At 51.7% G+C, this 13,296-nt stretch overlaps 2 protein-coding genes and 1 long non-coding RNA gene across 9 annotated transcripts in view; 2 read left to right on the plus strand and 1 right to left on the minus strand.

Annotated features, from left to right (window-relative positions):
• Positions 1–2,322: 2,322 nt before the first annotated feature.
• Positions 2,323–7,257, plus strand: CKS2 (CDC28 protein kinase regulatory subunit 2). Its single transcript, XM_042913733.1, has 3 exons — positions 2,323–2,606; positions 5,516–5,643; positions 6,925–7,257. The coding sequence occupies exons 1-3, from the start codon at positions 2,548–2,550 to the stop codon at positions 6,975–6,977; spliced, it is 240 nt and encodes a 79-aa protein (XP_042769667.1). The 5' UTR covers positions 2,323–2,547; the 3' UTR covers positions 6,978–7,257.
• Positions 7,258–7,804: 547 nt separating this feature from the next.
• LOC122205467 lies at positions 7,805–8,590 on the minus strand. Its single transcript, XR_006196074.1, has 2 exons — positions 8,481–8,590; positions 7,805–8,104 (listed from the first exon to the last, which is right to left on the minus strand). It is a non-coding gene; the product is annotated as an uncharacterized LOC122205467 (long non-coding RNA).
• A 71-nt stretch (positions 8,591–8,661) lies between these two features.
• SECISBP2 (SECIS binding protein 2) overlaps positions 8,662–13,296 on the plus strand; it is a 39,503-nt gene continuing 34,868 nt past the window's right edge. For 6 of the 7 annotated variants that reach the window (XM_042912166.1, XM_042912167.1, XM_042912168.1 and 3 more), the window contains exons 1-2: positions 8,662–8,809; positions 9,647–9,792. In XM_042912166.1, coding sequence (XP_042768100.1) covers positions 8,774–8,809; positions 9,647–9,792 — 182 coding nt within the window. In that variant the 5' untranslated portion in view covers positions 8,662–8,773. The remainder of the gene's footprint in view (positions 8,810–9,646; positions 9,793–13,296) is intronic. The other variant, XM_042912173.1, reaches the window with a different exon arrangement.

Here is a 13,296-nt window from a genome sequence, read left to right on the forward strand (position 1 = left end):
TATCAAGCGAAGTCTCTTTCTAACGGGGAGCCCCTGGTGAGGTGGTTCCTTCCGCCCCGTCCCCCCACTCCTCCCAGTTACCTTTATCACATCTCATCTGACCTGATCTTGCTGAGAACATCAGCCACCCCACAGTCATCAAAATGCCCAACCTTATCAGCAAGGAGTCCAAGAATCCCTTCCCAGTCTGGCCCAATTCAGTTAGTTTTCTACTGCTGTTTTTACAAATTACAACAAACTTAGTGTCTTAAAACAGCACAAATGTATTATCTGACAGTCACAGAGATCAGAAGTCTGAAATAGGTTTTCCTGGGCTCAAATCAAGGAGTCTGTAGAGCTGTGTTCTTTCTGGGACTTTCGGGGAGAAGCCACCCATTCCTTTTCCAGGCTCAAGGGGCCACCTGCGTTCGTGCCACTCTGACTTCTCCTTCTGGGACAGCTCCTCCTGTGGCCCTCTTGCCTCCCCTGTTAGGACCCTCGTGATACCCCTGGACCAGCCACTATAACGCAGGGTCATCGCACCATCTCAGACAAGGTAACGTATCCACAGGTTCCGGGGATCGGGATATGGACATCTCTGGGGCTGTTTTTGTGACATCGATCACATGTTTTTATGACATCGATCCTCCCAGATTCAGGTCCCATGGCTTTCCTTCCCTTGACCTCTGCATTCTACATTCCCAGCACATACCGGGTTTCCACCTGCAGCTCCCTGACAGTGCACAGTAGTGGTTAAGAGGCCAAACTCTGGAGTCTGACTGTTGGGGTTCAAATCAGGGTCTGCCACTTACTTGCTAAATGGATTTGGACAAGTAGTTATTGGTGTTGTTTTCACCTGGATCTAAATACGATTGCAAGGGAAAAGGTAAAGGACACCACAAGGAAGCAGTTACCCAAATCCAGACTGCTTGCTGTTCCGCAGGCACCAATGGCCTGCTTTCTCATTGAAATCTCTATTATAAAGGATGGTGGGTCACCGTGTGTGTGTGTGTGTGGGGGGGGGAAGTGGGGGGTGAGGGATGGATCCAACCAAATTGCATGTTGGGGCCCAGGTCTGGATGTGGAGGTCAAAAGGGAGACAGTCAGGGAAATGTGACTCTAAACCAGCCCTCAGAGGATCATAAGAATTATATAAGTGTAATAGTGGCATGGTGCTAAATATTCTTAAAGTTTTTCTTAAGACCTACCCCATAAATACAGCGATATACTCAAAAGCACCCTTTCAAAGCGAAATGACATTATACCTGGGACTCTCCTTAAAGATGTGCAGGGAAAAAAGGAAGAGGGGAGTACATGAAACAAGATGGCCAGAACATTAACCGCTAAGCTCAGTGACTGGTACCCCGGACGTGATTATACTATTCCACTTTTCCACCTAAAATTTTCCTCAATACGTGTCTGTAAAAATAAATCTCCTAGAAAGCTACTCATTCCTAGGCTGTGCCAGAAAGTCAGAGATCCCCCTGTCCACCTCCCGTGACGGTTTATCACATCTTCACCATCACCGCACCTCATTACCCCCAATTATTCAGGCCTCCAGATGCTCGCCCGGTGCAGGGCACAGGTGGCCCGCAGAGGCGCTGGGCAGGGGGTGGGACCCAGCAGGTGCGGCGTGCAGGTGGGCGGCGGGGGCACCAGCAGGTGCGGGACCGGGTGGGATCCCCGCCCGGGATCCCCGCCCTTCGCCCGCCGATGCTCCTGCTCCAGCGGCGATCCACACCGGTCCCGAAGCGCAGGGCGTGTGCCCGGTGCGGAACGCGAGGCGTCAGTCACCACGAGGTCGCTCTGCCACCTACAGACAGCGGGTTCACGGGTCCGCGTACTTCCTCCGGCGACCTCAGTCTGCCCGACGTGGGCTCCGGACCGCGCCGCCCAGGGCCTGGCCATGCCCGCCCGCCGCGGGCGCCGTTACCTCCCTGTCCCGAGGCCAGGCCCGCGGCGGCCGGGAGGCTGGCTCCCCTCCCTCCCCACGCCCGGACTGCCTCACCTCCCACGCTTCCAAAGCCCTTCTCGGGCCGCCCAGACTGCGCTTGCGCGAAGGCGGACGCTAGGCGCGCAACCCCACCGCGTTTCGCCAAGCCCCGCGATACCTCACCCCTCGCGCCGACCCGCCCACCCCAACGGCTCGGCGGACCTGGAACGTTCTAAACTTCTGCGCACGCGCTCTGCGGCCTTTAACATCCCGGCTCCGCCCTCCTCGGCCACGCCCCTTTCCTTCGGGGAGCTTTTCGTCCCCACGTCTTGCCAATCATCCACTTCTTCCCTGGAGCGACCTCGCAACAGGTCTCTGATTGGCTCACCATGGGAGCCAACGCCTAGGATGGGGGGGTGCCGATAGGCTGTGAGCCGGTCTCTCCTCCCGGCAGTTTGCGCGAAGCGTGATTGGCTGACGCCTCCGTCCAATCAGCGGTGGGCTGTCGGATTCAAACCGGGAGCGTTCGGCCTGCGGTCGGTTGGTCGCAGTCGAGTCGTTGGCTTGGCCCGACGTGGACGTGTGATCCTGCTGCGCCCGCTTTTCGAGCCCCGTCGCTCCCGCCCGCCCGCAGGATGGCTCACAAGCAGATCTACTACTCGGACAAGTACTTCGACGAGCATTACGAGTACCGGTGAGGGGCCAGCCGGCCGGGCTCTGGGCGGAACCGAAGTCGGGGTCGCAGCGCGGCGGCCGGGGTTCGGGTCGGGGCCCGAGGTCGGAGGTCGGGTCGGGCCGGGGTTGAAGGACGGGGGGCCGGGGTCGAGGCCGGGTCGCCCCCGCCCGGGCGGGCGCGTGCGGCCCGCCGGCCTCCGCCCTTTGTTCGCGGAGGCGAGGAGGCCAAGCGGGCCAGGGGGCGAGCCGCCTGGCTGGGGTGTCGGGGTTCGGCGGACCGGGGCAGGCGGCGGGGCGCCTACCCCTCCCTCTAGTCAAGGCCGTGTCCCGCGGCCTCGGTGTGCCGGCCAGGGGCCCTTCGGCTCCCTAGTCGCGGTGAGACGCGCCCGGACTCCCCCCCCCCCCCCCGGCGGTGGGACAAGCAGCGAGGACGCGGCGGCTGGGAGGCGCTCGGCACTTCCGGCCGTGGCCGTGCGGGGGGCCGGCACCCTCCGGGCGGGGCTCGGGGGCGGGGCTCGAGGGGGCCCCGCGGCGGCTGGCCTCGAGTCGGTGTTTCTCCGCTCTCCTGGGTCTTAGAAATGTGTTTTCTGGGGAAAAACGGGGCGTGTTTCTGGGCAGCTCTACCGATTAGTCGTTCCTGCCCCGGCTAGAAAATGCGGTTTTCTTGCCACACTTCGATTTGAAGTCTGCCCGCCCAGTTTTGTAGAGGAAGAGCACAGACACGGTTCTCCCGTGGTGCGTGGGCCTAACGTGCAGTGACGCGCTGCGGGCGTCCGACGGCGGGCAGTCGAGGCTGGGACGGGGCGTCCTGCACCAGGGGGCCCCAACTGGGGAAGGTACTTTCCGGGACTCGGGGCGGTACTTCCGCCCTTAGTTTCCGGACCCCGGCGCAGTTAGGGAGGAGCACCGCGCAAGGTAGACCCCCCCCCCCCCCCCCCCGCCCCCCAGGCTCGTAGCCCAGTTAGCCGAGCGGTTCGTGGTGGGAGAGCGCAGCGGGAAATCGGGTCTGTTGGGTGTTTGGTTTGTGCTGTAGGTTCAGACGTGGCTTTTGCTAGTTTCCTTATGCTGAGGCTCCCCTGCGCCTGGACTTGCAGACCAGGTCCTGTCGGCAGTCGGCCGTCCGCCCTCCTCGGCCGTGTCTTGCTCCTCAGAGCCTCCCGCGTACCTGGCCTTGGCCTCTGCCCACGCGCCCGCGGCCGGGAAGGGAACGTTGGCTTTCGGCAGTGTTTTCTCGCACGGAGTTGGGAAGCGTCCCTGTGCAGTCAGCCGCGGTTCTCTCGGTGAAGCTGCTTCCACCGCCCGATGTTACCCGGCCGGAAACAGCCTGTTCCCGCGGTTGTGACTCGGGCCCGGTCAGCGGGGACGCAATTCCGTGGTTGTGCGTAGCGTGGCTACATTGCACTTCTCTGGGAGAAATGTAACAGCCGTTGCTGTAGAAGGCGGAGACGACATTTGTAGAGCCTCGAACGTGTCTGTCAAGGCAGCATTTCGAGGTAACACAAAATACACGTTTATTGGCTGGCTGTACTAGCAGGAAGGCTTCGGGTCGAAGGTTGGCTATCAGTAAGTATGAGGGCCTCATGTTACATGTGGGTTTTCAACCGCGCAGGGGGTCAGGGCCCGCGACCCCGTGTTGTTCAGGGGTCAACTGTAGTTCACTGGCACTGGTAAAAAGGGCATAATTGGATTCAGCAGCCTCATGGCAGGCCTGGCAACATAGTTGTTTTGAGGCTCATTTCTTTTTTGTAAATAATACGAAGCGGGTATTTAATTCACCAGTCACAGACTTAAGTTGATGACTGAGTGCTAATGGGCTGTGGGTTCCGTTTTCTCCTGTGCGGAAAAGGGTCACTGACCAGACTGCACCTTTCTCACCCCACCTGGCCACCGGACTCAGGTGGTAGATATTTTACACAGGCCAAGAAACGTGGTTATGGATGACTGTGCAACTTTACTGCTACTGGGAATGGTGATTTATAAAGATTTTTTTACTGTAATTAAGCAGGGTGCACATTTGTTCTTAAGTTGTATGAAGTTACAATTATGTTCTTGATGGTTTGACATTGGAGAGTATTGCAAGCCTTCCTGAAAAAACTTAGTAAGTTTTGGATATAGGTCATCTGGATAGAAATCTGTAACTTATGGAAAACTGAAGGTCATTGTGTAAGGTTGTCAGGTACATGTATATGTGGGACTTGGGTTTGTTTTTGATTTGGATTTGGAAAAAACTTCTAGGGTACATAAGGACTTGTGTGTACTGCAAATCTATAATGTTGAGTAGTGGGAAACCCAAATTAACAAATTAGTTTTTTTCCCTCTTCTGTAAAAGGCTGCATGGGTCTGGGACGACCATTCTACAGTCAGAAACCATCTCCAATTTACAAGGCATCTGTGGTCTTAGATGGCTTCTCTTGGCTCCCTGATCACATCAGTCGGCTTCATAACCAACAGGAAAGAACAAGGAAGAGAGTTGGGCACGTTCTTCCCTTTTGAAGACAGTTTCCATCAGTGGCATATTTTCTCCTTACACCCTATTGGCCAGGATTTAAGTCATCAGAGGTAGCTGTAGGGCTGGTTGGGACGTTTTGGAGAACCATGAGCCTGATTTCAGGTATGGGGCTTCTGTTCCTGAAGAACACAGGGACAGGTAGCAAGCAGTCTCTTGGAGAAGAAAAGAGGAGTCCTAAAAAAATGTCTTCTGCTTTTCGACCATATATTCTTCTCTCCCTATTTTGAACACAGGCCATCAAAAATCAGAATTAGAGATATTAGGTTGTTCTGAAGATTGATGCCAACAATAACATAACAAGAGTTGCTTGAAAAATCTTTATTTTGAACTCAGATTTTGAGTATCCTGAAAATGTATTTCTAAAGTGCTCATAATTGTAGGAAAGGTGTATTTACTAATTCTTGGCTGTGTTTTAACAGGCATGTCATGCTACCCAGAGAACTTTCCAAACAAGTACCAAAAACCCATCTGATGTCTGAAGAGGAGTGGAGGAGACTCGGTGTCCAGCAGAGTCTAGGCTGGGTCCACTACATGATTCATGAGCCGGGTAAGTTCTGCCATTTAGGAAGGCATTAACTGAGATAAAATAGTAGGGTTGCACTTGTTGAAAATTGTTTAGTAATATTTGATACTGAGTGATAATCCCAAAGTAACCAGTAAGTTTGAATGGCCGATTGCTTTCCTCCCTAGAAAGAATTTCCATTTTATAAAGTACATAATACATGAGTGAAAGTAACACGTTATTCTACCTGCAAAAAGATAAGGAGTAGAAGCATAGGCAATTCTGTTTTATTTTAAAATGTCTTTTTTTAATGTGTTGTTATTAATAGTATCTAATTTTGCCAGGAGTATATTTATAATTCTGGTGTTCCCTCCCACCCCTGCCTTTGAAAACGAGGAACTTATTTTAAGATACTTTAAAGTGTCCTCAAATTCTATGCATAGAAGTTAATGCCATTGGAAGTGATTTTGATGTGTCTTTTTGTTTAGCCTTCTAGTAAGGGATAATTATTATCTACCACATTAAGATGAAATTAGGTAACGAAGTGAACCGTGCTATGTGTGTGGTGCATTATGAGTGTTTGTGTTGATGTGTGGGGTTTTCCAGATACGAGATGGTAAAGTAAAACTTGTGGGGCTAAATTCTACCTTTGTGTTACTAATAAATCTAACTTAAACAACTTCTAATGCTTTCGACAAAATTTGAAGGCATACTATAGCAGCTGAATTAGGTGAAACTAGGGCAGTCTTGTTTTCTGCTTGTTGAAGAAAATCCGCAGTAGCAGCATCAGAAACGGAATTAAAACTTTCTTAGGATTGGGGCATTTAATCGTATCCCAGTTCAAAAGCTCTTTCTCCAGCTAATACCAGAGCAACTGGGGAACTATGGAACCCGGGGCCCCCACTTACAAAGAAACAACCTTTGGGAATGGGCCCCAGGGATCTGTACTTTCTACAGGCCGGTGGGTTTTGATTATGGTATTCGGTGTCTTTTTCCCATGAAGAGAGGTAACCTTTCTCTTTTCCACCGGAATGGAGATTCTAAAGGTAGAAACCATTTTCCCCAAAGTGATTTCTCTACTTAGTTAGCATCTCTTTCTCCAGGGTAGGTAAAATTAAAAAAACATGGAGGGGAATATTGTCATTATCAGCTTGTTTTCTGTTTACAGTTGACAGTGACTTGAAGCAAAATGTATTTTGGATACTTCAATAAGTAACAGTTGATCATGGATTGATTTTATTTTGGTTCAATTCAGAATTTGAATTTTGGATTTAGTGAATGAAAATTTATCGTATTAAGATTATATAAAATATTTTGTTTCCACAGAACCACATATTCTTCTCTTTAGACGACCTCTTCCAAAAGAACAACAAAAATGAAGTATATCTGGGGATCGTCAATTAAATCTTTTTCAAATTTAATGTATATGTGTATATAAGGTAGTATTCAGTGAATACTTGAAAAATGTACAAATCGTTCATCCATACCTGTGCATAAGCTGTATTCTTCACAGCAACAGAGCTCAGTTAAATGCAACTGCAAGTAGGTTACTGTAAGGTATTCAAGATAAATTTCTTCTAGTCAGTTTTTCTCTTAATATAAGTGCCTGTTTGACTTTGCCTGTTATTTTTGTTAAATAAAGTTTATATGTTGCATTTATTTACTGGGGTTTGTTTATTTAAAACAATTTTTGTTTTAATGTTTATTCAGTCATTTTGAGAGAGAGTGCCAATGGGGGAGGGACAGAGAATCCCAAGCAGGCTCCTGGCTGTCAGGGGGGAGGGGCTGGGGGAGGGAGGCTTGATCTCATGAACCTTGAATCATGACTTGAGTAGAGATCAAGAGTCAGGCTTAACTGAGCCACCCAGGTGCCCCAAGGGGTTTTTCTTAAGGTTAATTGGTGTCTACTGAGGTGGTTAGATGATTTCAGTTTTACAATGTTGGTCTGGAGGAGATAAATGTAAAGAAATATTAAATGGGTTTAAAAAGGCTTGGTTTGATGAGGGTACCATGAGTTCACTTAAAAAGCAGGACTAAGTTTCATAGAGACATTAGATTTCACTGCTCTGCTGTTAGTTTAGTTCCTGGAGAACGGTCCAGTGTGTCTAAGAACTGTCACATCTGGTGGCCTTAAGGGAAACCACTGAATCCTATTCGGCTCCATTTACCAAGTAGGCGTAATGCTCCCCAGAAAATATCACCGCAGTTTTAAAGTTGAAAGGCACTGTGAAACACCTTTTATTCCATATACATGTTGTGTCTGTCAAATTGCCTTTAGCTGCTACGGTACTCTGGGGTGGATGCAAACACAGACTGTCTTTGCTGTGCTGGGGAACACTTTCAGATGACGGTCTGGTGGTCCCTCCTCTGCTCCTCTGTCTTCATACCTGGATGAGGACTGTAAATCCTACCAGTGGTGCTGAGCAGCAGCCTAGAACTCATTTCTGCCCTGGGGGCCCAGGGTTAGCAAGCAAGATGACAGAATTGCTGTGTGAGCCTTGTTGCCCTGTGGGTAAACCAAACAGTACAGTACAGAGTGAGAGGGGACACCGGCCTCCGCCTCCAGCAGTGGTGGCTGCCAGTTCCTAGGCCCAAACCTGGTGAACCTAGCCGTCCCCACTTCCCGCCTTAAATTCCTGTTGGTCCGCGAACCCAAGCGTCCATACTGGGGGCAGCAAACCTGCGGCTTGGCTCCTAATTAACCCCTACTGGCCAGATAGCCCGCGGGGGCGGGGGGGGGAGGGGGGGTGCCCAACCCAACCCCCAGGCCGCCCGCGCCCGCCACGGCCACACCACGCCACTTTCCCTGACTCCTTTCCCCGCGGTCATTGGCTGTCCGCCGAAAGGGACGCGGCAGCCGTGAATTGATTTTCCGTGCTCACTTCCGGGGCGCTGGAAGTCCGTGCTTTCCTCGGCCCCACACACCACGTGGTACGCGGCCCCTTCCTCCGCCTCCGGTGTCCCCCGCCCCGCCCCACGCGGGCCCTGCGCGGCCGCCTCCCTGCGCACTTCCGGCCGGGAGCGGGGCGGGGCCGGGCGCGTTTCTGTGACGCACTTCCCGGCGTCCTCTCCGAAGGCGGAAAAGCGGGGAGGAGGAGCGCAGCGCGTCCGTGCCACCAGCCGACGGGGCCCGGCTGCTGGCCTCCAGGGCAGGGTCTCCCCCGAGCCGTGCGCCATGGCGTCGGAGGGGCCGCGGGAGCCCGCGGGCGAGGTGAGGACGGCGCCCCGCACTGGGGCGGCGGGGCGGCCTCCTAAGCGGGGGAGGACGCGGCCCCTGGAGGGAGGCCGTCCGGGTGCCCGGGGAGGCGACCCCGCGCCGCCTCGCCGCGCTCGTGGAGGGGAGCGGCCGGCTTCCAGTAGCGGTGCGAACGTGTGCCGGAGCGGTAGCCGCCGCCGGCCCGCCGCGAAGGGAAGAGTGTGCTTTGTAAGCGCGGCCGCGGAAGTCAATGTTAGTGCGCTTCAAGAAACCGAAAGAGCGGCTTTTACGTCCACGTCCCAAGGGTGTGGGACGCTAGGACGATTTCTAGCAAAGCCTGCCTCTGCGTCCCCACAAGACAGCTCTTAATGGTTCGCCGAGCGAAAAGCAACGGGTTTATGTAACTTTTGAGACATTCGGTGGAGGTAAACTTGCGCGGTGCGTTTGTGTTTCCGTTGGCCGCTGGCGGGCGGTTGTGGGTTCTCCCGGACTCAGGCGGAGAGAGGTCGGAATCCCCGCACTGCGGGTGGGAGCGAAGGGGGCGCTGTCAGTTGTCCTCACTACGTGTTCTGGATGGGATTTTATTTCCGCTCTCACTGCCTGCGCTCCCCGCCCTTTGTAATATTTGGTAGAATACTTTTTTTTTTAATATAAAAAGCGTTGGGGGAGAAGTTGTTAGCGAGCAAATCATTATTTTTTATGAGCGCGAGGTATTTGAACAACGGACGGTACTGGGATTAGCGTTTCTGGGGCTGCTAGAAGCGAGCCGCTTTCTTGGGTTTTTTTGGTTCACGTTTGGCTTGCCTCAGAACGTCTGTAGTTAACCACCCCTCCCCCCTTTTTTCCCCTCAGGGCATCAAGTTGTCAGCAGATGTCAAACCGTTTGTCCCCAAGTTTGCTGGGCTCAATGTGGTGTGGTCAGAGTCTTCGGAAGCTCGTGTGTTCCCTAGCTGTGCAGCCCCGTATTATCCGTGTGCTCAGGAGCCGCCGGGGCCTGAGTACGTACCCTTCTCAATGTCTTGTGGTACCTGGGGACCCAATGGAGGGAGGTTAGACTTGGAAATACACCGCACCTAACCTGTTTAAAGTTCTCGAAAGACTGGAGGATGCTCCTCAGCCGAGAAGGGTCTGAGCCAGTGGCACCACCTAACTGTGCCCTGCATCAAGACGGAAACCTCAACTCTCCCTTCCTTTCTCCACACTCATGCCATCATTTGGGGCAAAGAAAGTATGGGGATTGCGTTGCATTCGTTAGTAGGAAACTTAATTTCGGGGATCATTTGTGCATAGGGTTTGAAACTATATCGGGTATCTGATGGGAGAGGGAATGGGCGGCAGACAGAAGCCCAGACAAAGAAGCCTGCTCTTTGGGTTTAGAGTTTAACATTTTATTTTATTTATTTATTTATTTATTTATTTTTTTAAATTTTTTTTTCAACGTTTTTTATTTATTTTTGGGACAGAGAGAGACAGAGCATGAACGGGGGAGGGGCAGAGAGAGAGGGAGACACAGAATCGGAAACGGGCTCCAGGCTCCGAGCCGTCAGCCCAGAGCCCGACGCGGGGCTCGAACTCACGGACCGCGACATCGTGACCTGGCTGAAGTCGGACGCTTAACCGACTGTGCCACCCAGGCGCCCCTAGAGTTTAACATTTTAAAATCATGCTTGGGGAGGAGTGGGGACTCTCAAACATGGCTGCTGCTTTGTGTGGATAGTACTTTGGAAATTGTTGAGTTTTGCTTGAACCATTTTTCTTTATAAGCGTCCTGGGGAGAAGGATTCTTCGAGTTTGGGTTATAAAATTCTTCTACGTTTGAGTTGAAAGGAGGCTTATGTTTTTTAAGTTTTCCTTTTCCTTCTTGAGATTTCATTCTTTAGGTATTTAGAAAATACCTAAAGATTTCTGTTATTAGCTGAGTTTAGAAAAATATGTATTAAACGTTTTGTGTTGTTCTGTAGAGTACTTGTAGATTTTACTTGCAAGGTATGCATCCCCTTTATGTGAGAATTGTCTTTACACTCCTTTAATGTGGGTCATACTTGTTTCTTTTCCATGTCTGCATAGTATGATTGAAAATAGTTTAAACTTCATATAAATTCTACAGTGGTATTCCCAAAGATGAAAATTGGAATAAATAATAAAATTATCAAGTTGTCTGATGTACTTAGGTTGTGTTTTTTTTAATGTTTATTTTTGACAGAGACAGTATGAGCGGGGGAGGGGCAGAGAGAGAGGGAGACACAGAATCCGAAGCAGGCTCCAGGCTGTGAGGTGTCAGCACAGAGCCCGACGCGGGGCTCGAACTCACAGGCTGCGAGATCATGACCTGAGCCGAAGTCGGACTCTCAACCGACTGAGCCACCCAGGCGCCCCTAGGTTGTATTTTTTTGACAGAGTTGGAGGTTCTACCTGTATGTGCTAGGGTAGGAATACCCAGGTTTTCTGTTGTAATTTCATCCTTTGTAAAGGGAAGGTTGGCATGGATCACGTTTGAGCTGTTCCATACCTTAGGTGGTTCACAAGATAAAGTAGGAGATATATTTCACTCAGTGGCAAGGATTCGAAGCCATGTACTGGGTGGGATTCCAGTTACCCAAAATAAAGGTGGAAAACATTCCTGCAACTAAAGTAATGTTCTGGCAGTGGCATGAATGGAGATGAAATTGAGGCTTATAGGATTGCTAAGTTTAAAAATGAAGTTTCTTAATATCTTGTCCTTTTTTAGCTTTGATTTTTTTTTTTTTAAGTTCTTTATAAGCAAGGAAAAGATTGGCTGACAGTATTCCTTCCTGAGAAAAAAACAAGGACAAAGGCACGAAAGCAGAGGGGCGGGGTCAGGAAAGACAGGGGCCTTTGAAGGGGACAAAATGGGGATACACATATTTGAGAACTGATTATCTAGTCTGTTCTCATGGAGGTAAGAAGTCTTTGCATGAGCCAGATTTTGTGTAAATGGGGATTTCCTCTGATGAAAATAAGGATAGCATTTTCCATAAGGAACTTGTTTCCATACTCCCGTCCCAACCCATGGGTGGCGGGGAAGTGTAACGTTCTTTCTACACCTGAGAAACCGAGGCTAGAAACATGTGTTCAAAGTTATTCAGGTAGGTAGTGCCCAGACCAGAGTTAGAGTCTGTCCTGACCTGTGCTCATGCATAGTCCCCAAGCTGCTGTGATGTCGGCAAGTGTTGAGCCTTTCAGTGTGTTGCAGTATGCTGTGAGATGTGGGTGCTTTTTCCTTTTTTTTTTTTTAAGTAGGCTCCACACCCTGTGTGGAGTCCATTGAGGGGCTCAAACTCATGATCCTGAGATCAAGACCTGAGATGAGATCAGGAGTCGGATGCTTACCCGGCTGAACCACCCAGGTGCCCCATATGTGGGTGCTTTTAAGTTAAAATCTCTCAGCAGTGAGAACCTGTAGTCCTGGACAGAGTGTGGCTCAGGTCTGTCGGGTGGCTGGAGCGGTGGCTGGAGCCCGACACATCCTGGCCCGGCTGCAGGGACTGGGGGCAAGACTTTGCACGACCATCAAGGACAAAGGAGCAGGTGTAGGGCTTGGGAGAAGCCTGCATGGTTTAGGCAGGAGGTAGGGAACTGTTGGTTGTGTTTTAAATGGTGTTGTTATGCTTACTCCTGGATTCTTGTTCTACTCAGAGGGAGAGGGGCTTGAAGGCTTTGACTGGGTTGCAGGCACCGAAGCTAGAGAAGAAAATATGGGGAGCCCTGCTGCAAGGAGAACAGTCTTCAGTGGTCCGTGTGGGTGTTGGTGGGAGAGAAGCTGTGGTGATTTCTGGCTGAATGCGTGCACAGTGGTGGGGTCTCTCCTGGGGGTGTGGGTGGGAAGAGGGGCTGCTTGGGGACTAGCTGTACAGCTTGGTGCTCCAGTGCCACTTGGGGAAGAGTGAGCCATTCGGTGGGACAGCCTGTAGGTGGGAGAGCAGGGCCCGGAGTTGGCGAGGGTAAGGGCCTGCAGGTGCGGGTGAGGTCTTGGGGGGAAGGAGGACAGGTGTGGGCTCCCAAGTCTGGCTGGAGAGGAGGGAAAGTGCAGGGGAGCACCCTCCATGGACAAGCTTTTGGACGGTGGGATGGGACCAGTGGAGCTGTTCAAGTGATGTGACAGAGGGCCAGACCCCGAGGATGGCGTGGCAAGGAGGCGACCGGGCTTGCAGGAAGGGTGTCCTGGAGACTCGGGACTGTTGGTAGGGACGGGGCAGGGAGCAGTGGGCAGGGAGCTCAGTGGGGATCGTGTGAGCATGGGGACTGGCGGGGGCAGACCAGCTGTAGAAGCACTGCCAGTGTAAAGGCGGGGGGTGGGATGGGACGGTGGGCATGAGGGAGGTGTGTTCTGTGGTTTAGGGTCATCTGGGCAGTTTGTGGCAACTGGAGTTTTACAGACAAGCCATTTGAAGCCCCAACAGATGCCGTGGGATGTCTCTGTGACATCTTATTATGTGGTGCTCTCTGCGCGTAATTGTACTGGGCTTGGATTGGAAGGAAAA

The sequence above is a fragment of the Panthera leo genome, chromosome D4 (genome assembly GCF_018350215.1).
Source record: "Panthera leo isolate Ple1 chromosome D4, P.leo_Ple1_pat1.1, whole genome shotgun sequence".
In the NCBI taxonomy this organism is placed as follows: Eukaryota; Metazoa; Chordata; class Mammalia; order Carnivora; family Felidae; genus Panthera; species Panthera leo.

What these genes read in the sequence shown, in the direction of transcription:
- CKS2 (XM_042913733.1), top strand. Translation starts at nt 2,548, where the DNA reads ATGGCTCACAAGCAGATCTACTACTCGGACAAGTACTTCGACGAGCAT. An exon ending in GACGAGCATTACGAGTACCG is followed by an intron (nt 2,607 to 5,515) that starts GTGAGGGGCCAG and finishes GTGTTTTAACAG; the next exon opens with GCATGTCATGCTACCCAGAG. An exon ending in CTACATGATTCATGAGCCGG is followed by an intron (nt 5,644 to 6,924) that starts GTAAGTTCTGCC and finishes TTGTTTCCACAG; the next exon opens with AACCACATATTCTTCTCTTT.